This window comes from Oryza brachyantha, chromosome 2, assembly GCF_000231095.2.
Source record: "Oryza brachyantha chromosome 2, ObraRS2, whole genome shotgun sequence".
Classification (NCBI taxonomy): Eukaryota; Viridiplantae; Streptophyta; class Magnoliopsida; order Poales; family Poaceae; genus Oryza; species Oryza brachyantha.
The window spans coordinates 12,000,507-12,021,920 of NC_023164.2; the positions used below are offsets into that span (position 1 = coordinate 12,000,507).

The 21,414-nt window shown below is 38.7% G+C and overlaps 2 protein-coding genes across 3 annotated transcripts; one reads left to right on the forward strand and one right to left on the reverse strand.

The window, feature by feature from the left end:
* Positions 1–801: 801 nt before the first annotated feature.
* Positions 802–7,634, forward strand: LOC102719171 (transcription factor bHLH121-like). Of its 2 annotated transcripts, none has more exons than XM_006665019.3 (5): positions 802–1,041; positions 1,593–1,714; positions 6,383–6,510; positions 6,595–7,113; positions 7,234–7,634. In XM_006665019.3, exons 1-5 carry the CDS (start codon positions 968–970, stop codon positions 7,402–7,404), a joined length of 1,014 nt encoding a protein of 337 aa, XP_006665082.1. In that variant the 5' UTR covers positions 802–967; the 3' UTR covers positions 7,405–7,634. The 2 variants fall into 2 exon arrangements, with proteins under 2 accessions (XP_006665082.1, XP_015699052.1); XM_015843566.2 differs by lacking the exon at positions 802–1,041 and adding an exon at positions 1,165–1,427.
* Positions 7,635–9,576: 1,942 nt separating this feature from the next.
* On the reverse strand, positions 9,577–14,041 carry LOC102719451 (extracellular ribonuclease-like). Its single transcript, XM_015843565.2, has 8 exons — positions 13,630–14,041; positions 13,473–13,537; positions 13,294–13,358; positions 13,070–13,156; positions 12,592–12,722; positions 12,203–12,308; positions 11,090–11,346; positions 9,577–10,168 (listed from the first exon to the last, which is right to left on the reverse strand). Exons 1-8 carry the CDS (start codon positions 13,987–13,989, stop codon positions 9,722–9,724), a joined length of 1,518 nt encoding a protein of 505 aa, XP_015699051.1. The 5' UTR covers positions 13,990–14,041; the 3' UTR covers positions 9,577–9,721.
* Positions 14,042–21,414: the final 7,373 nt, after the last annotated feature.

Sequence of the window (21,414 nt, forward strand, 5' to 3'; positions counted from 1 at the left end):
TTACATATGTCTACTTTAACTAATTAACATAATTATCCATTTTTTTCTCAACTAATTAACATGATATCTCTGTCTTCTCAACTAACCAACATGATTATCTCTTAGCTTCTCAACTAATAACATGATTCTATGTTCCTTCTATAATCTCATATACATATCTACATGTATTCAAATATGGAGTGATCGTCTTTAACTCTGAAGACCACACACCGTTTAATTTCGTTCATAGCACTTGATAGCATTTACTTCATTATTAAACATGACACATCAAATGGTTCTATGCATGCAAAGGTGTTGGTCTCCTTACTGCAACTGCACATTTTATACATTTCATTTATGTAATAATATCAAACTTGATACTTATTAGGTATTGGTTGGTACCAATGGGTGACAGTGACAACCTGACACGTTCAATGCTCAAATATGATGCGTAAGGGCTTCTTGAGTACGAAGTAATCATCTTGGTATTAATCATTACCGACAGGGTATCAATTTATACTATCCTAGTAGCAATTGGTACTAACTGAGTATCAGTTATCGCCGTCCTGATATCACCGGTACTGGTGCGGTATCAGATCTGATATCATGAAAGGTATAATATTTAATACCGGCCCTATTTCAAAACTAGATATCGTGCCTCCTTAAATAAAAGATGCTACAACATATCACCACTCTTTTAAGATATAAAAACATCTAATTCACAAATCAAATCAAAAGTAACAGTAAATCTTTTTCCCGAGAGGTGAAGGGGCCGGGCGGCTGGGCAAAATGCAAGCCATCCGAATATGAAAATTGTGAGAGTTTTGGAAGCGATGGGAGCACTTGGCCTCCCCCAACTAGTATCCATCTTCCCTCAACGGCGGTAAAAAAGAAAAGAAAAAAAAATTCCATCCTTCAGCTCCCCCGCGCCGCGTGCACGCAAGGGGGGAGGGAGGGAGGCGACCACGCGCCGCGGCTCCGCGTCACCATGGATCCGCGCGGCCACCAGGCGCAGGGCGGCTTCTTCCCACGCGACGGCGCGTGCCCCGCAGACTCCACCAGGTCGTCCCGCTCCCTCGCTTCTCTTGCCCCCCTTTACTTAACCCCCCACGGATTCTTTCTTGCAATTCTCGGGCAGGGTTTCGCGATTCCTTCGCCGGGTTCGCGGTTTTGGAGAGCCAGCTCTCTAGGAATCATCGTAGCCTCCTGTTGCTCAAATCTGGCTAGCTTCTATGGGATGCGGGACTAGGCGGAATCTGTTGCGTGTAGAGCGAGCGAGCTCGGTTTCATGATGCAAATCGAGAGCAGCCTTGTGCACCGTCCAATTCCGCGGATTCCTGTAACTCCTCCCGAAATCAAATGGCTTAGATCACGGGCTGAGTTTTATTACCTTTGATATTCCCACGCGTAGGGTTTGTGGGCGCTGCGACAAGAAGACATGCGTGAGCGTGAGCATTTTACTTGTAGGAGTACTAATTAAGACAATTTTTTGTTTCTGAAACCCCACTAATTAAGACGTTAACCATCTAGTGGCGGTTCTATGGTTACACTGTTGTCTAAAATAGTCGCGACTCATATATCTGCGCGCTAACAACAGATTACATTGCTAACAGCGGAAGAACAGAATGTAAAACCCAGGGTTTGGTTGGCACGCGCAAGGTTCAGAAGGCTGATCGTGAGAAAATGCGAAGGGATAAATTGAACGAGCAGTTCCAGGAACTGGCAAGTACACTCGGTATGTCAGACTGCTTCATCATAGCTTTCTTGTTTGATGTTCAGGGATTTTTGTTGGTTCTAGTTACTTCTGTGGGTTATGACTTGAAAAATCATATAATTAAACAAAGGACGAATTATCTTATAGAATAAGCTGTCGAGAGCTTGTTTCTTGAAAGCATGTATTAGTTGAAGGATTTACCTATTCGTTTTTTAACCCAAGGATCTACATATTCACCCTTGTACTAACAACTGATACTACATTCTTTTGCACAATATATAAAGATAACATTCCTGAATGCATCTGTGCCTAATACCATTTTTGGACCTTTACAAGCGCACCTGTGTTCCTTAGCATTCGGAATATCCCAAGTTAGATAGTGCTTGACAAATGGATTACTTCCCTTCCCCTCAAAGACCACTACTGCTTGACTTGATAAAAACTTTTGTTTTTGTTCATTCTTGAGGTTCACTTCCTGTTTAACAGATGTCAACTCTCTGTTTGGGTTGATGTAGTATTTATTGTTCCTAGCAAGTCCATGGTCAGTGTCAAGATTTTTTAACCTTGTCTTACAATATTACTGGCTACCCCTTACTATGGTTACTGCTCAGTTTTCTACTTTGTCCTGACTGTTATTTTATTTATTTTGCTATTTGCAATCGTTTTTTAAGAATTGTATGTTTTAAAATATTGAACCATCACCTGTGCACATGCCCATTTTAAATCATAACCCTTATCTAATTTTCTCATCTACTTCCGTAGATGAGACAATCACAATCCTCATTCTCTTAGCCTTAATCTCTCCAAAAATACTCAGTAGTACTTCTTTGAAATCAAAATATTATACATTATACTAATACTCCAACCATCAAGTATTAACTGTATCATTGTTTTATACTATTAGTGGAGTAATTTTTATAATACTGTAACTGTTTTGTTAAAACTATCAATTTACTGCAACTTTCACTGGACTTTTCAGAAAACGGCTGAAATAATGTTTGGTCTTATTACAAAAGTGCAACTTTGTCAGACAGGTGGGCTCAACAAGTAATGGCATGAGTACCATTTGTGTCTGAGGTGTGGGCTTAATCTGATTGATCCCATCGCTGATGTAGCTGCATTTTTATGATAAAATTGTCAACTATCATTGTATCATTCTGAAATGGTCTGGCTAAAGTTCTATCAAACCGATAGCTTTGTCAAAGTACTTGTTATTTTATGGAATTTACTCTTAATTAATATCAATTAATTAGACTACTATACCACACCCAGTAGTAACCATCACAGCATTTAAGAGTAAAAGTAGCATCGCTCGATGATGACAGTAAACTTTTTACTAAGGCGGGGGAGGAGGGAAAGTGAAGATCGGAGGCATGATAAATCGAAGCTGTAAAGGACCTACTGAATGCTTGTCAATGAACTACCACAATGGTAAACAGACCACCGTGTCTGTAAACTAAGCCATTGTGACTATAAACAAAACTACTGCAATTGTAAATGAGCCATCATGATTAATTTCAGATTTTTAGTAGACCAGAGGATTTGTAGGTTTATTTCTCCATGGTCTTCTCTCTCTCCCCCGTCTCAACGACTATGCTGGTGACCAGACACAATGCCAATTCACTTGTGGAAAACAGCGAGAGATCACTCAAAAAGCAGTGGCACGCTCATCACCACTGAGCATCACCGGTTGACCTCATTGTAAGTATCATGACTGTTGCCTTTGTGGGCCCCTCAGCACCAGCACTGTGTTCTACTACACCTTAGACTGCCACCCTCTTCTGTAGCTCAACCTCCCCAGTTGCTCTCCCCTCTGCCACCCAAGCTTCTGTGCCTTCACTACCATGTGCTGCCCTCCCTCCCTAGCACTTTCTGCCCTTTACTGCCAGCCATTCCCCAGTGCTCCGCCTTCTGTAACTATGCCGCCAGGTGACACGCGGTGCTCCAATTCCCCTGTCACTCTGCCTCTGCTGCCAAGTGCCACCCGGCACTCCACCTCCAGTGCTAGAAACTGTCTGGTGCTCCACCTCTTCCACCCCCAGCAACCTTTAATTTTGTGGCTCCAGCTGGTATGCACAGGCCTGCTGAACCCAATTATCCATTTACAGGTTGCCTCAACATCAATCGAGACAGTGACCCTACAAGCATAGTAGATGTTTAGTGCTTTGTATGTAACAGATGAACTTTCTGATTGCAAAAGGCGACAGAATTTATGGTTGATAGACATGTTCAGGCTGCTTTTTATGGTTGTGGGATGCATTTACGGTCGAGGGATGTGCTCAACTATTCATCATGTGTTTACGTGGATGTTCTACACTTGCAAGAGCTCATTTACCATCATGGAGACATCTCTACTTTCGCATGACATGTTCTAATAAGATTTACCAGTGTTTACATACTTACAGTTTTAGTTTAAGGTCCCCATAGATGGGAGATCTAGTGGGCGGGGTGCTATTGGCATCCTGGCAATTAGTTAGCTGACAGATTATAGTACTGTGAAATTTCATGCCACCGTGTATTTATCATTTTTCAAAACTTTTACAAGTCCTAATAATTATTGTTCTTTTCAGGCTGTCTGTTAATATTTTTTTTCACAAGATCATTTGACTCAATATTATTTAGCATCTTTTATGATAGCTTGAACAAAACACTTGGAACCAATATTTGAGATATTGAATGGATTTCTCTTTGAATATAATATTGTTTTTTGTGTATATTAATTTTGTGTTTAAGTAACACACCTCTATATGCCACTTTTGTATAGATCTCTGTATTGCACAGTACTTATGCAGTAATGTGGCTATGCATATGAGTAGTGGGGTGCAACTACTTAGTGCTTACCGTTATATGTATCATAGAAATGTTTTCTAACTAGTTAGGGTCTCACTATTACCTGCCCCATCTTTTCGCTTCTGCTTATGCTTATAAGCCAAAATTTGAATTTTCAACCTTACAGTTGGAGGAGATTTTGGTGTTTTTTCATCGTAGTTCATTTTTCAGCCTTGTCTTTTAGATCTCTAAGAACACATATATAAAAGTTCTATTCACAAATTATTTTTCATTTGTAAATATGTCGTTTGGTTTTTTTAATGAAAAAGCTAAACAATCACCCCCTCTGTTCAGCAGACATTTCTGGTTTTCATCTTGTAAAGTGTAACTGAATCTCGTTATGTTGCTAAACCTTTTCTGTTCTCTTCATGATAGTTTTGGTTAAGTGCTTTTAATTAGCCTACTTATTATTTTTTAGATAACAATTGGTAAGCCAGACAAAGCTGGCATTGCCATTAGCTTCACTTGTTTATTGTTTGAGGTAAAGTTGTATTTTTTGGTGACTCTGGTTAAATTTCTTGAGCTGGGATAGTTGTGGCCCAAATAGCAACTTAAGCAGAATGCAGCCATTAACGAAATGTACAAGAAAATGTCCACATAGTTTTTGTCTTATAAAAACGAAATTTTGTTTCCCAGTTGGCTGAGTTTTTTTTTTTTCTGCCGGTGTTTTAGATAGGGTCCTAGAACAAGGTGCAGCAGTGATCATGTTGCAGAAGCACAGATGTTGATTAGAATTCTAGTGCTATTGGACAGCAAAGAATCTGATGATAACTGCTGTGGACAAATTCTGGGAGCAAAAGAGAGGCACACAAGAGTCCTAGCAGGAATAGGCTTCGCCAAAAAGGTATCTAATTATTAATTTTATAAATAAGTAGGAAGCCCATTAATATTAGGAAAGGAAGGTTGCATACAACTAGACGGGCTTATTCGGTTTGGAGGAATTTCAACCCAAAGGAATAGGAAAGTAGAGGAATAGGGATGTATGGCAACACCAGTCCATAGGAATTTTTCCAAGAGATTTGAGTGGATGGAAATTTTTCCATGTTTTCTCTCTATATCTTGTAGGAAGGGAAAATTTCCTTTGATTTCCTGTAGTTCATTCCTACAAATCGAATGTCTTTCCAAGGAATTCAATCCTTAAGAATTGGATCCTTTGTTTTTCCTTCGAAACGAATAGGCCCTACAAGAAATCCAAACCATCTAGTGAGGGTGGTCTGCTAGTTGAATAGGAAAGATGAAGAGTCCATGTTATGGCAGTTCAAAATTTAGAATTCAATTCACGGTAGGTGTCATGTGCTTATAGTTTGGTATTTGCTAAGTCCAGTCCTCTATATTAGTTCACTCAGGAGGTGCAGGGTTGATATTTATGTCCTCCGTTTGCTAGTCTCATGTGCAAATTCTGTCCAGTCATTATCTTTGCAGCACTTTATTTGACCATATCAACCAGTACCCTTGTTTTCCATTCTTTGTTTGATACTGCGGTGACTTTAAACACTATTTATTTTTGGATTATATAGTGGGAATCATTTGAAATAGAGCTGTAATAGAAAAATCTGACTTGAATTAGTAAAAGATTTCTCTAACTAGATTCCTGCAGCAACCACAAACTGGCCCTAAGTTTACAGTCAGCTGCCTTACCGGTTGCACCTGTGATGATAAAGGTTGATCAGTGGAAACTAGCATAGAAACAAACTTGGAATATGCGGAGGATCCTTGTCTATTAACATGCTGATAGCTTCTGCATAATTAAGATTAATTAAACACTTGAAAATTATTAACACTCTTTACTAGCTGCATGCATGCAATATCAGAATCGCTAGACTTATTCAACTGATGCTGTCTAGTTGTTCAAATATACAGATCCAGATCGACCCAGGAATGATAAGGCGACTATCCTTGGTGATTCAATTCAAATGCTGAAAGATTTGACTTCCCAGGTGAACAAGCTTAAAGCTGAATATACTTCACTCTCAGAAGAAGCACGGGAGGTAATATATGTATAAAGAAGTAGGTCAGCCACAGGCGACAGAAATATTCAAATATCTAAATTGCTTTTCTCCTGGTGCTTGTAGTTGACTCAGGAAAAGAATGAACTCAGAGACGAGAAAGCTTCACTGAAGTTTGAGGTTGATAATCTGAATACCCAGTTTCATCAACGATCGCGTGTGTTGTACCCATGGACTGGAATGGAGCCTTCTGTTGTCATTGGGCCACCCCCACCATATCCCTTCTCGGTCCCAGTCCCTATACCTTCTGGTGCTGTTCCTATGCACCCACAGTTACAGGCATACCCTTACTTCCAAAATCAAACATCTGGAACCGTCCCCAATCCATGCACACCTTACATGGCATACACTCGACCCGTCCATCCTCCTACTGATCAACCATCTAACCAATTCAATGCTCCAGTTCAGCATTCAAGTAGTAATCGATCTCACTCTATGGCACAAGACTGTAGGAGCAAGTCGTCTAAACTGCAGGAAGCAAGTTGTAGAGGGAAAAGTGATGATGACTTTAATGACGTTGCAACTGATCTGGAACTAAAAACTCCTGGTTCCTCGGCCCCGCTACAATCAGAGCTTGCTAGCAAGGTAAGGGTCGTCCGATTTTCAGTTTTTCTGTACATGATCACCATATTTTACCCTTTCTTTGTTCAAAGTAGATCAGAGGGAGATGAGCCCATATTTAATTTGTGTTTGTCATTATCACAGGATTCCTCTTCTGACTTGAAAAAAAAGCAGTGCATACAGGAAACTAATGGTAGCACTGTTACAGAAAGCAGCAGTTCAAGCAGATGCTCTTCCAGTGGCCCTCCAGATGTCTCTGACAGTGCTGAAGATGGATCAGTTGGTGATGATAAACGATCGACAGTACATATATAGACAAGTATATATGAAGTATTAGTGATCTTTCCTGACATCCCTTGGTCTGCATGTGTGGTGTAATCTGCTGTCACTTCAACCGATGAATGTGCACAGTTCGTAATATCAGGGATTTGACAAATTAGGAGACGTATAGGCAAAGTAGATCTGGTTAGATAAAGCCATATCCCATGGTTATGATTTATGAATGAGCCATAGTTACCCACACTCTTCTATGGCAATTTCAAATACTTTCCGGGACTTGAATGACTAGATATGTGTCAAAAACTAATACATTTCATAGTTCACCTGGAGTAGCATTTTTCATGAATATCTTGACGAACAACTACTTATTAACCATATCGTATATCATGGTTCACTAGTTACCTGGTAGATCAACTCAGATTGCACATCAAGCATTATACAATTAATTGGAACACGCCAAGTATTTTATTTGACATGGTTTCCAGTATTCACTCTGTACTCTAGGCAGCAATTGAAGCTAGTTTATTTCATGTTGCATGTCAGTGAAAGTAAACTAGTTCTAAATCGAGTGTGACGCGCGATATAATTAAACTGTTTTTCTATGTTACCACTGTAAGGCCGCATTCGTTGCCCCTAAGGTAACTTAACCTCTTATTTTTCACGCGTACGTTTCTCAAACTATTAAACGGTGTATTTTGTTTCTCGAACTATTAAACGGTGTATTTTTTTTAAAAGTTCTATATAAAAAAGTTATTTTAAAAAATCTTATTAATCTATTTTTATTTTTTTAATAATTAATAATTAATTAATCATATACTATGTTTTTCTTGCCAGGCTAAGTTAACTTACTCCCTCTCAAACAAACACAGCCTAAGTGTAACTTTGGGTTTATGCTCACTGCTTTTTGGTAAATTCAGTCTATCTCGTACATATGTAAAAATTTCTCTAGAATGCAACTCCGACATCTTTAAAACTGTTTAAGTGGTCTCTCTATGGTATAATTAACTTTTTATCACTCTTACGGGTGGTGATAACAGATTTGCTATTGGATCCATATGTCATAGATACTTAAGAGCTCATGTATAATAGATAGCGTATAACTAATCTGTTATCATCCAATCTTAAAAGCGACGAATAGTTAATGAACCGTCCGCCTTTTGTCGTTTTCATGTGACCTGGTGGTGGGCACTATAATGTCACGGCTGTGACAGTGCCTATGATGTCATTAGGCACGATGATGTAATCAATTTTTTTATAGACTAACAGCACCATCGGCGTAGACATTTTGACCATAGTTTATATTGGACATGGGTTTAGCCATCCTTTTCACTTAAAAGCATAGTTCAATCATCCTATTAGAACCATTATCTAATTTGTATTTACTACATAGCACCCTAGTTATTAGGACCAGACCATACCACGCGGTCTGACTGAACCCTCAGCGGTCTTCACTTAAAAGGTTGGTTAAGTCTGATTTAACCCCCTCAACTATTGCAAAAGTATGAATTGCCACCTAAATTTCAATACCAGATAACTTTCATCCTTCAACTATTCAAACCGGATAAGTTACAACCTTGGGTCTAATACATGGTAGTTCTAGTTCTATGTGGCATCAACATGGTAACGAAGGTAGTAGAAATGCTTGTAAATAGGATAAAGTTGGGATGAGTAGGTGCCAAGCCTGATACGATGATACCTAGGTTTTAAGCCTATTTTGTACCCGAACAGTACGTTCTGTAGCCTCGGCCACACCTATCACTCTACTCCGTATAATGTTTCTTTCTCTCCAATCTTCTTCATTAGGAAACTTTTTTTGGGCAATATCTCAAGACATTTTTTTGACTTCTGTGCACACGCTTTTTATCTGTCAAACGAATATTTTAAATTAAAATTTTAACTTTACAGTAATTAATTACATCATTTACACCATTAAATAGCTATCAAAGAATCATATGTTATTTCATCTTCATCTATCAAAAATAACAGAACCAAATTAAGTATAGCAATGGCAGCGGATAGACAGGAGAAACAACAGGGAAAAAAATAATATTACATTCAAAGCAGGAGCCACTCAAACGTTTTAAATCCTAATGATCAATTTTATATTAAAATAAATTTATAATATCCAATAAATTTACAATATTATGATATTACTTTTTTAGACAAATCTATGCATACTATTTCTTTGCATTTAAACTAAGTATTTGAGAAATCATTGATAGTCAGAATTTTAAAATTTTGATGTAATCTTGTCTTAAAAGTCCGATTTAGGACAAGAAGGATGGAGGGAGTATATAAAGGCCACAAATAATCAACACCAATAGACATGAATTTGCACCAAAGTAAAATGGCTCTAAAACATCTGCCTAGCATTCAACTTCCCAGGGGTTGCATAGCCTTCTATCCTTCTCCATGCAAAGTCGCCAATCTTGTTCCCAGTAAGTCCCAACGAGTCATTCTGAGATGACTCATCTGTCTCCTTGATCCCTATGTCTACAGAGACCATGCCCTTGGCTGGTCCATCCAGTGCTTCCATGCTGCCTTCGTAGGAGAGAAAATCCAAGACTTCGTTTCCGTTTCCGTTTTTACAGACAAGAGCTATGCCATCAGCCGGTCCATTTTGAAGAGTGATGAATATCGTGTAGATCAAATAACTAGAACCGAGACTGCTTTCGGCAATGCTATGGCCATCCTTATCATCTAGATTCAGAGAGTTGTACATTCGTCCGTTTGCTCCATTATACAGGACGAGCATAAGATCTTTTGCATCTAAGGACGTGTGTACCACCAGCTCAACAAACTGCAAGGAAATGGAATCCTCTGTTAGTTTTGTTAAGAATGAATTTTGGGTATAACCTAGTAAACTAAGATGAGAATTACTGGTATAGAGAGAGACATTGTAAAACTTTTAGAGGATCGTATTAATTTAGCATGCGGCAGTTTAAGCTAATGTTGGCTTAAATTCGATTAGTTTCTAAGCAAATGGAGGCAGGTAACTAGACTTCCTTCCCCATGTTGGTTTCACAAGCTGCACTGTTCAAGGACACCCAGTTCAATAGAAGAATTTGTGGGGCTATAAGTTGTCATACTTGAGAGATGACAAAGGCAAAGTGTTTGTCTAGACATGGATGCTTGCATATTCTCGTGCCCGGGAAGCAGCTCCTCTAACGTTATTGTACAACATGATATGATCACTGATATATGGGATCAATTGCCCATATATCCACATGTCAATAACCACATGCCTCAAACTCTACTTCAGAGGATCCTGTTCCCTAGCGCCCCTAAGCAAGATCACTCCACAAGCTAGCCATGATGTACCTAGTAAGACTATTCTTTTCACCCCATCTTTTGCTTTTGCTTATAAGCCAAAATTTAAATTTTCAATCTTAAATTTAGAGTTAATTTGTGAAGTTTATTTTCCAGCATTGATTTTTAAATCGCTAAGTATACGTATATAAAAATTTTATTCACAAATTATTTTTATTTGCAAATATGTCGTTTGGATTTTTCCCGATCACCCCCGAATCTGCATAACTATATCTATGGTTAACCTTTCTCAGTTATGGTATGTACTTAATGCACATGTTGAACTTATATTTAAATTGATTGACCCCTGGCAGAGTGCACGATGTACTTAGCGTATGCAAGTAAGTTATTAATAGCACAAGGAAAAACCAGAGAAAAGAAGCAGAAATCGTTGAAGCAGTGGACTCCATACCTCATTCTCATCTTTGCCTTTGTTTTCATAGTGGAACTCATTTACCCAGGCCTTCGGTAATGTTCTGACCAAACTTGAACTGTCACCAAGGGAGTTACCCCATATAAGATCTGCATATTCTGGATGGTCAACGAAAGGGTTTCGATTATGCTGGTACAGGCTGCAAACCCGATTGTTCCTAAGTTGCTCTGACTTTGATGGTGGATCAAGTTCGTGCCACCTTAGAAGATCTGAAAGGAGACCCATTTTCCTGCCTTCTAAAATAAGAAAAATAGTTTTACATTAGTAATAATCTACTGTTATTAGTCACAATATAATTATGAATGCACAACCATAATCTCAATACTTAGTATGGACTCAACTAATTTATGCAGTACATTTTACATTACAGACCAGATTTAATAGAGTTATAGTTCTTGCTGTGTTACTGTATCAATCATTGCTCTTGTTGGATGGGAAGGATCAATCATCCTTTCCCTTTTCTTAGCTTACCAACTAGGATTAGAGCCGTGTACTTGGTAATAAAAGGAATACCGCATCATGGAAGAAATGAAAAAAAAGAAAAGATTCAGAGTGAGACAATCCAGTTGGTAACTAAGGGATACCCTTTCTTTTGTATTTATATAGGTTTTTGAAATTACTGGTCACAATAAAGCCTTGCTCCATGCAAGCTACATCACTAGTACAAATGACTTAGCCAGACAGCAGTTATCTGGTATAAGCAAATATAAACACCTCATAATTTTAAATGCTTGTTGCCCTTAGGTGACTGATGAGAAGCACAACTTTGTTTTGACTAGTATTCGGAACAGAAAAGAACTATGCCTGATCAAACAATAAGTCAACAGGAAATGGGAACAAAAAAATCAGATGATAATATAGTGCTTCACATTAATTTATATCTTTTTCATTCCTCCAACTCTTCATAATTTAAATAGAAAATTCTAAGATGGTTCAATATTACTTGGACTATTTTCTCTTGTTTTCGTATTTTTGCCATGTTAATTTGATGAACAAAACATTTTTTTTCAATTTTCACCCAATGTTAATTTTTACTAAATATATCCTCGAAAGCAAATATATAAATACCTTCCATTTTGAGGAACTACTTACGTATACTTGGTGAATCAGAAAGTTCCAAATGTGGAGCTCCATCTTTCTGGTCAGATCCATAACTTGCTGCCATGTACATCAGGGACCTAGATACATCTCCACGCACCTGTAGAAAGCAAAGGGAGACATTAATGTGGTAAGCACTGAAACCTAAATCTGGAACTGGAAGGCACTATTACTGGTGTTCATATACTATTCAACTTGCAGAAGTATCATTCCACATCCCATCTACTAGCTTAGTATGATTCAAATAACTAAATGTCTTATTTTATTGCAAATTATGTGCCTCATGAGAATTAAACATAAGTAAAATTCTCATTTCCTGCAACTTTAATAACCTTCTGAAATAGCATGTACTTATGATTGTTCACACCATAAAATTTTTGCACCTTTGAAGGAGGTACCCATCTTTCATTATCTGTCTCTGTGTCAGGTGCAGCTTCACGGTTTGCAGGTCTGACACATTTTATTGCTGTGGCAGCACATTGTCCATAATACTTGTTTCCCCTTGATGAGTTTACTGAAAACAGAATTTTCATTTTATATAGCTATTACAATATGTTCAAAAAATTATATAAAAAGTCCAGTATAGTTCATTTCTGTTTCGATGACTTTGGCTAATATATTCAGAAAGTTGAATATCCGAACTTCAAATTGTGTAGTAGCATTCAATCGGGTCATTTAACTATTTGTTACTCTTAAAATTGGATAATAACAGATTTGTCACTCGCTATCTATAACATGTGGGTTCAGTGGCAAATATGATATCACCATTCGTAAAAGTGACAAAAAGTTAATTATTCCGCAGCGGGAGATAATACTCATTAAAAAAACACTTTGGACCAAGTAGTACCAAAACCAACTTACCATTAACATCTGCAGGGCGAATATTGTGCAGATCAGTCAGCGAAGGCCCATTTGTTAAGCCATATGATCGAGGCCAGAGGTGTTCTCCTGTACAGCAAAAATACACGATGATGCAACCAAACAAAAACCTGAAGAAAAAAAGGCACACACACACACACACTCATCATGTCCTGTTGACATGTGAATCCAAACAACTTCACGAATCACGAATGCGACTCACTCACTGTTCCATCCGTCTGGCTTGCCTGCTAAGATCTTCGGCACAGCTCTCTGCGAGTATATCTCAATCCTGCCAGCCAAAAGAATCATGCACTAATTAAACCAGTTCACAACCACAGCTGAATTTCGCCAATGCATGTCAGGCATTGGATTCGAATATACAAACTTCTTCAGAGTATCATACACGTCAGAGGACGCCTCAGGGTGCTGTGCATCAGCTGCATCAAGAATCTTGAGCGCATCCCACACCTGCTAAAAATTTTAGGCAAGAATTAACAAATCGGAACATAGATGACCAAATTAAGGTGTAACAAGCTGAAGGCAAAAAAAAAAAACCCCACATCTTTATAGCGTAGAGCGACGTGAGGGGAAACGACGGCGCGGAGCTTCGCCAACAGCTCGTCGCCGGCGAGGCCGTCTACGCCCGCGTAGTAGCTCCCGACGTCCTCGCAGGGGTACAGAGCTTTCGGATTCCGAGGCTCTTCCGCAGAACGGGAAGGAGCAGAAAGCGAGAGCGAGAGCGCGAGCGCGAGCGCGGCGAGGAAGAGCGCGTGGTGCAGCCACGGCCGGGAGGGTCGGTGGTGGTGGAGGAGGGGGTAGCTGCTGCTGCTGGTGCTACGGAGGCAACTGGAGAGGAGGAGTGGGCCGCGGGCGGGGGCTGGAGGTGGCGGGAGGAGGGAGGCGTGAAGGAAGGGACGCATTTCGCGGCGGCGGCGGCCGGCCGGCGAATCCGTGGGCTTAACGGCCACAAGAAAAAGCTCTCGTCATCCATTCACGCCTAGCCAACCCGGAGTAATACAGAATTTTACTACGTTCATCCAGTAAACTTTTTTATACACGATTCACTATTCATCTTATTCAAATTATTTTTTATTAAATATGTAAATCTATATATATACATAAAAGTATATTTAACAATAATAAAATGATATAAAAATAATTATAATTATGTAAGTTTTTTAATAAAACGAATAATCAAATATTATAAAAAAATCAACATCATCAAACATCTAGAGACGAAGAGAGCAGTATTTTTTTTTATCGCAGCAGTGTATTTGTGTATGTTTAGGTGATCTAAAGACAACTACAATAGAAAAAGAACAAGTAGTAAGAAATAAATGTTGTCTTCTTACCCAGCAACATACATGGTGAAAGGAGGTAATAACTGCCTGGTTGTTACCTTATTGCCAACGATAAGCAAATATATAATATTTTTGGCTGTGTATGTGAGTGAGAATTAATAATTTTTCTTATAGTGGATCTCACCTTAAATCACTTCTAGTACACTTATACATTGTGGTGTATAGGAGTGTAAGTGAGCTAGCCCGCGAACCCACTTATAGGCCTGTAAATGGTCTATAAGTAGGTTGGCGGGTCAGCCCCTTACACCCTTAGTGGTAGGGCTGGATAACGAGCCAGCTCAGCTCGGTCCAGCTCGTTAAGATAACGAGCTAGCTCGGCTTGGCTCATTATCGTAACGAGCTAAAAACCAGCTCGGCTTGGCTCGTTATAAAGTTCGAGCTGGCTCGTTAGGCTCGTGAGCCATGCATAGAAAGTTAACCTAAATAATGTTTTAATAGCTTATACAAGCAAATTTTTATTTCAAACATGCAAATCATATGAAATTGTATTTAAATATTAAAGTTTGAACCAATAAATCACATGGTGAACCTATGAAGTACTGAACACATATATTCCAAGGTGAAATCAATGAACGCCGGTGAATCTTGTATCTTTGGTCTAGCTCGTTAGGCTCGCGAGCAGCTCACAAGCCAGCTCGGCTCGTTAGAAAAATGAAATGAGCTAAGTCGAGCCGGACCGAATTTGTCACGAGTCAAGCGAGCTAACGAGCCACGAACTTTCTGTCCACCCCTACTTAGTGATGAGTGTGAATTACTCTCACCACCTGATTGAGGAGCCCAGGCAGTACCACTCTCAACATATACATTAAGGTTGCTCTAATTTAAGTAGTTTTAAATATCGTAAATATATCATCTCAAAAATATAATATAGGTATAAAATCATCAAAAAAATTCACCATCACAAATTATTAAAGAAAATTTTCTTCTTTTTTATTTTGCTCTTCATATGATCCTTCTGTCTTTTTACACATATATATGTCTTGGAATAATTTTTTTTGTTGGTCCCGAGACCATCCCTTGGATACGCTCATGCTTTATGGGATCCGTAATTAGACAGCTAGACTAAGATTAACATTTTCTTTATAAGAGAGAAGTAAACATTGAGAATTTTCCAAAACTTTGTTATTTTCTATGAAATCTATATACCAAAAGGTTCCACTCTGCACAACCATAAATCGGCTGAGCTACTTGTTCGATTGGTGCGAAGCAACTTTTTCAAGCTACTACAGATGTGTTTTTTTATAAAATACTCTCTACGTACTCCATCCTTCCATTAATAAACCAAACTTTCGGTTTTCGTGCCCAGCATTTGACTATCCGTCTTATTTTAAAAATTTTCAAGAAATTAAAAAATAGTCACATCTAAAATACTATTCATAATTTATCATCTAATAAAAACAAAAATGTTAATCGCCAAAAAGATAAATAAGACGAATTGTCAAACAAAATATTGGTTTATTTTAGGATGGAGGGAGTAACTTTTAAGAGAATTGAACTAAACCGATTTTTCAAATTTGTGCGCATCGTTTCCAATGCCACTGAAAATCTCTCGCTTTCATCTGATTCGAATGGTGCCAAACCTAAATATCCAAATATACGGAGAATTTTCAAATACATGCGACGAGGACATTGGTTTGTTTATTCTTTTTCCATTTTTTCCGCCCAAATTTGTACCAGTGCATCACGTAATCCAGTAGTAAATTATTGGTTTGTCTTAACAAGTTGAAAAGGACGAATTCATCGTGTAAGATCAAGAAGTCATCTACGTATTTTTGGATGAACAAATTGGTGGCTTGTGAGTTAAATGTTTTTTGATAATTGACTGGGCGGTCAGACCGCAGGTGTACGGGCAGTCAGACCGTTGAGACAATTGCGGTCAGACCGCAGGTATGTAGGCGATCAGACCGGCGGGTCAGCCCCGACGGTTTCAGATTTCGGTGTTCTTTTCGGTTTTGGATTTGTTCTTCGTGAATTCGACTTCTAGTTGATTTCTAGACGTATTGGATACTGTTGTTTTGCTAATCATGAGTCAAGTTGGAGATAGCTTGGTCTTGGAATATGATTTCTTTGTTTTATTCATATGTAGGTGACTTGATGTCTCGGGAGAGTATACCGGTGATGGATCGAGAGTCAACTTGGAGATAAGATGACGTCCGGTGGTCAAGATATCATGCGGGATACTTAGGCTAGAGTTCAATGCACGTGGTTGGTGAAGATTCCATATGGCATACGATGGAGATATTGTATGCGTATGGAATATGGAGTTGAATTAGGATAGAATTCAGATTTAAGAAGATTTGTTGTATTAGAGATAGAGATATGGTTAGTTATGGATAAGGATAGGTTTCCCACGAGATTGGGAGTCCTAATTCGTGCTAGATACGTGGGCTTTGCATTGCCACGTCGAGGTATAAATAGGTACCGAGACGTAGGTCCCCGGTGAGCTTTTTGGTGTTGTTTGAGAGAGAAAATTAGGGTTTCGACTCTATTTCGATATTAGATCGATATTGGATTGAAAGTTTTTGTTGAGAGTGCTTTCTATGCACTTTGTAAGCACTAGCTGATGAATAAAAGTCGAGAGATTCAATCTATATCTTGAAGCGTTGTTGATTGGCGTTTTTCCAGAATCCCGACGGTCTAACCGCATAGGCTGGCGGTCTGACCGGCCACTCAACGGCGGTTTGACCGAGGGTATGCGAGCGGTCTGGTAGTCATGATTAAACCATAATTTAATTATGTTTCTTTTCATGTAATTGAATACTGATTATTTTTCTTTTGAACTTCAACAACACAACTATATGGTTATAAAATACTATATGATAGTTAGCACACATTATAAATATTTACTAATAATATATAGTAGCATGAGTGGTAGATTCAAGTAATTACAATAAAATAATAAAGAGTAGTGGGTCTTTTGGCGTGGAGTGGAGATGTGGAGCAGCAAAAGCCCAGCTTCACCCCTGTAGTTCATTTTTCAGGAGAAGCTCCGCCAACTCCGCTCAAAAAAATTAGAATCTGTACCGTTTGACACAACTGCGGCTCCAGTTAAGTTGGAGTTGGGAGCTGGAGCTATGCCAAACGGGCCCTAACATTGCTAAGAATCTTGTACAACACTCACGCACAAAACACATTGATATTCGTTTTTACTTTTTGAGGGATCATGTTGAGAAGTGAGATATTGAATTGACATTTTTGGATACAAAATTACAACTTGCTGATATTTTTACTAAACCGTTGGATTCTTCTCGCTTTGCCTTTCTTCATAGAGAATTGGGAATAATTCATCCTTTTAACATGGTTTGAGGGGGAGCTTTGCACCTTATGATTTTATCAAGCAAAATATGACAATAAGAAAAATTGAAAAAAAGAGCTTTGGTTTATACATATGGTATATTCATGTGCATGCTAGCAATACTACGAAGGTTTATTTGCCTCTAGCATAGCTTATATGTATTTTAGTCTTTTTATGAAGCTTAGATATTGCTTTTAAGGGATAGGGATATGATGTATGGCACTTAAATTCTATACTTGAATTAAGAAATTATGCAATATTGATGCTAGCATATGGTTTGATCAATAAATGCTTGTATTTATGTTTTATTCATTTGTTATTTCTCAAATAGATTTTAAATTACTCATTGTGCAAGAGAATAAAAATATATGAGAGAAAAGAAATGAATACCGAATCCTTGGACAGTCTTGACGACAAGGACGTATTTGATGTGAGGAAAAAAATGGGTACTGAATCCTTGGAAACAGTCTTGACAATAAGGACGTACCCGAAATAATTGAGAGGAAAAATATGAGCAAAAAGGCTCAAACAAATAAATGTTAACATTCTCTTGGTAATTTTGTACTAGAGCTAATTTGAGAAAGAGTGATAAATGCAATAGGTATATATATCTAATATTTATTCTTCAGCCTATGTGCCTGTAACAGTGTTGCATTATAAATCGTTTGAAATCATGAATTTTGATTGTTGAATTGATCTTAATTGCAAAATCTTTGGTTCATGATTATACTTTAATACATGCTTGCTATATTATAGATGGATTTATCTTCTTTTTATTGCAACACATGACTTTGATATGCTATGTGTATGCTAAGCTCTTGGATATTAATGAATATAAACTCTACGCTTGATGAAATCATTGTCAAAAGGGGGAGAAAGAGATAGAAGCATGTTTTTCAAAGGGGAAAATCTTTCTTTTCAAAAGTGAAAGATGTTTCTTTTAAATGTTTTTTGGAGTTGCTTCAAAAAACAACAAACAATTTTGATATGTTTGCCAATGTGTTCATCAAGGGGGAGATTGTAAGATCAAGGAGCGATCTATATGTTTTTGTGATGAACAAATTGATTGTTTGCGAGTTAAATATTTTTGTGATAATTAACCAGGCGGTCAGACCATAAGTATATGGGCGGTCAGACCGTTGAAACAACTGCGGTCAGACCGTAGGTTTGTAGGCGGTCAGACCGGCAGGTCAGCCCCGACAGTTTCAGATTTTAGTGTCCTTTTCGGTTTCGGATTTGTTCTTCGTGAATTCGACTTCTAGTTGGTTTCTATACGTATGGGTACTGTTGTTTTGCTAATCATGAGTCAAGTTGGAGATAGCTTGGTCTCGGAATATGGTTTCTTTGTTTTATTCATGTGTAGGTGACTTGATGCCTCGGGAGAGTATACCGGTGAGATAGAGATATGGTTAGTTACGGATAAGAATATGTTTTCCACGAGATTGGGAATCCTAATTCATGCTAGATACGTGAGCTTTGCATAGCCACGTCGAGGTTATAAATAGGTACCGAGGGGTATGCCCCCGGTGAGCTTTTTAGTGCCGTTTGAGAGAGAAAATTAGCGTTTCGACTCTATTTCGATATTAGATCGAAAGTTTTTGTTAGGAGTGCTTTCTATGCACTTTGTAAGCACTAGTTGGTCAATAAAAGTCGAGAAATTCAATCTACATCTTGAAGCGTTGTCGATTGGTGTTTTTTCAGGATCCCGACGGTCTAACCGCAGATAGGCTGGCGGTCTGACCGGCCACTCAACGGCGGTCTGACCGAGGGTATGTGAGCGGCCTGATCGGTTGTACATACGCAATGCGACCGGAGGCTTTGGTAAGGATTTTGTGAAGGTAATCTTTTATTTTCGTGAAAAGATATGGGTTTTTAATCTACCTACCATTCACTCCCCTCTGATAGGTGTTTTACTCTGTTCCGATCCTACACATCGATTTTTTTTCTTTCTTGAAAGGAAGAAAACTGTGGAGAAAAAAAACACCCCCCACCAAACCAAACCAAATAAAACACACCCATGCCAAACCTTCCTACGGAGCTAGCACTATAGCCATTGCGAAAAACTCACGTCGCCGCAATGCCCCTGCTGAGCACCAAAGGGCGTCCTCGCTAGCCAACGCTTGGAGGAGAACAATCTCCACGCTAGGGACAACTATATTGAATTCATCGATGTTGAAGGTAATTATATAAAGAGCTAATTTGATTTGTGTCATCGCAGCTACGTGTATTTAGATAAATAACATTATATTTTGTCTATTTATAGTCATGCTACTCAAATTTCGTAAAATTGAAACAATGTCCTCACCATCGTATTTTCTATCTGCATGTGGAACCCCATCTTCACTTCCCCCACCCCTCTCTCTCACTCACTGGCGCCTCCCCACCTCTCTCTCACTGGCGCCGCACCTTCGTCCCTTCCACTAGCGGCGCCCCACGTTTCCCCTCCGTCACCTCCATGCGTGCTTACCCTCCATCGGCGCCACGCATCCTGTCCACCTCCGTCGGCGTCCTCCACTTCACCGGCCGTTGCCCCGGAGTGCTAGCTCCAGTGCTGAGGTAATTTTTAGAGATCGGTACATAGCTAGCGCTAATGCTTTGCTTAATTTATCAACACAAGGTTCATCGGCATAGAAATGTGAAGTACTAATTTTTTGAGAACCTTCTTGTATTGTATATCTTGTACTAGTTGTCTGTCTATTGCACTATTCAAATAATATACTAGGTGTGTGCTACGGCTTCTTGCTGGTTTGTATGCAAAAGGTGTCTGTGGCACTATTCAATTACATATACAACACCATGATTAGTACTACTTGTCTGCAATAATAAATGATTACTTGTTTTGCTATGGTATGCAACATGAGTGGAATGGAATATTCCATAAATATGGGAGCATGCTCGGAAGAATATTTTTTATGTAGATGACAAACACATCAGAAGATGAATTGAATGGAATAAATGATGTTGAATGTTGTTTAGTTTAGTTTAGTTTTTTTTTTTTTTTGGTTTCGAAACGTGTTAGGGTTTTAGCCTCTTCTTGTTTGGGGGGCTTTGATAGATTTGCGAAACGTTGGTTAGGGTTTTAGATCGCTGATTTTTTTGTGGTGTTTGGTTAGGGCTTGAATTTGGTGGTGGCCTATGATGGAAGGAATGGTGGTCACCGTGGCGAACGGGATGAAGGTGGATTCCTCGACATCCGTTCTAGAGGACGAGGTGATTTATTTATGACGATTTTTTTCTTTCTGATCTGTTTCTCACCTTAGCGGTTGTCAAAGCACATCGATTTTTGGCCTTCCTGGTTGTTGGAAGATCTCTTAAAGTAAGAATGGGGATGTGTCGGATACCGTCAAGGCAATTTTTTTAGATAATGGATTAATATCTAGCATTGACTTCAAAGAAGCTACAACCATTTATTACAAAGTTTATAGTTACCGAACAAACGAAATTGGTCTATTCATAAAGCCCTAAAACCCACTAAGCAAGAGAGAAACAATATGCATTATTCAATTCTATTGCTAAATCTCCAACCAAAGTGTCCAAACACTTGCATAGCCAAAATCTTCAGCTTCTGACAGGCAATAGAAATAGCTTCCTTGCTCTCATCATGCTTTTGTAGGATCGCCCAAGCCCGCAGCCAATACGTCACTCTGAAAAGAACCTGCAAATATGATTTTGGATGGGATTTGTCAAAA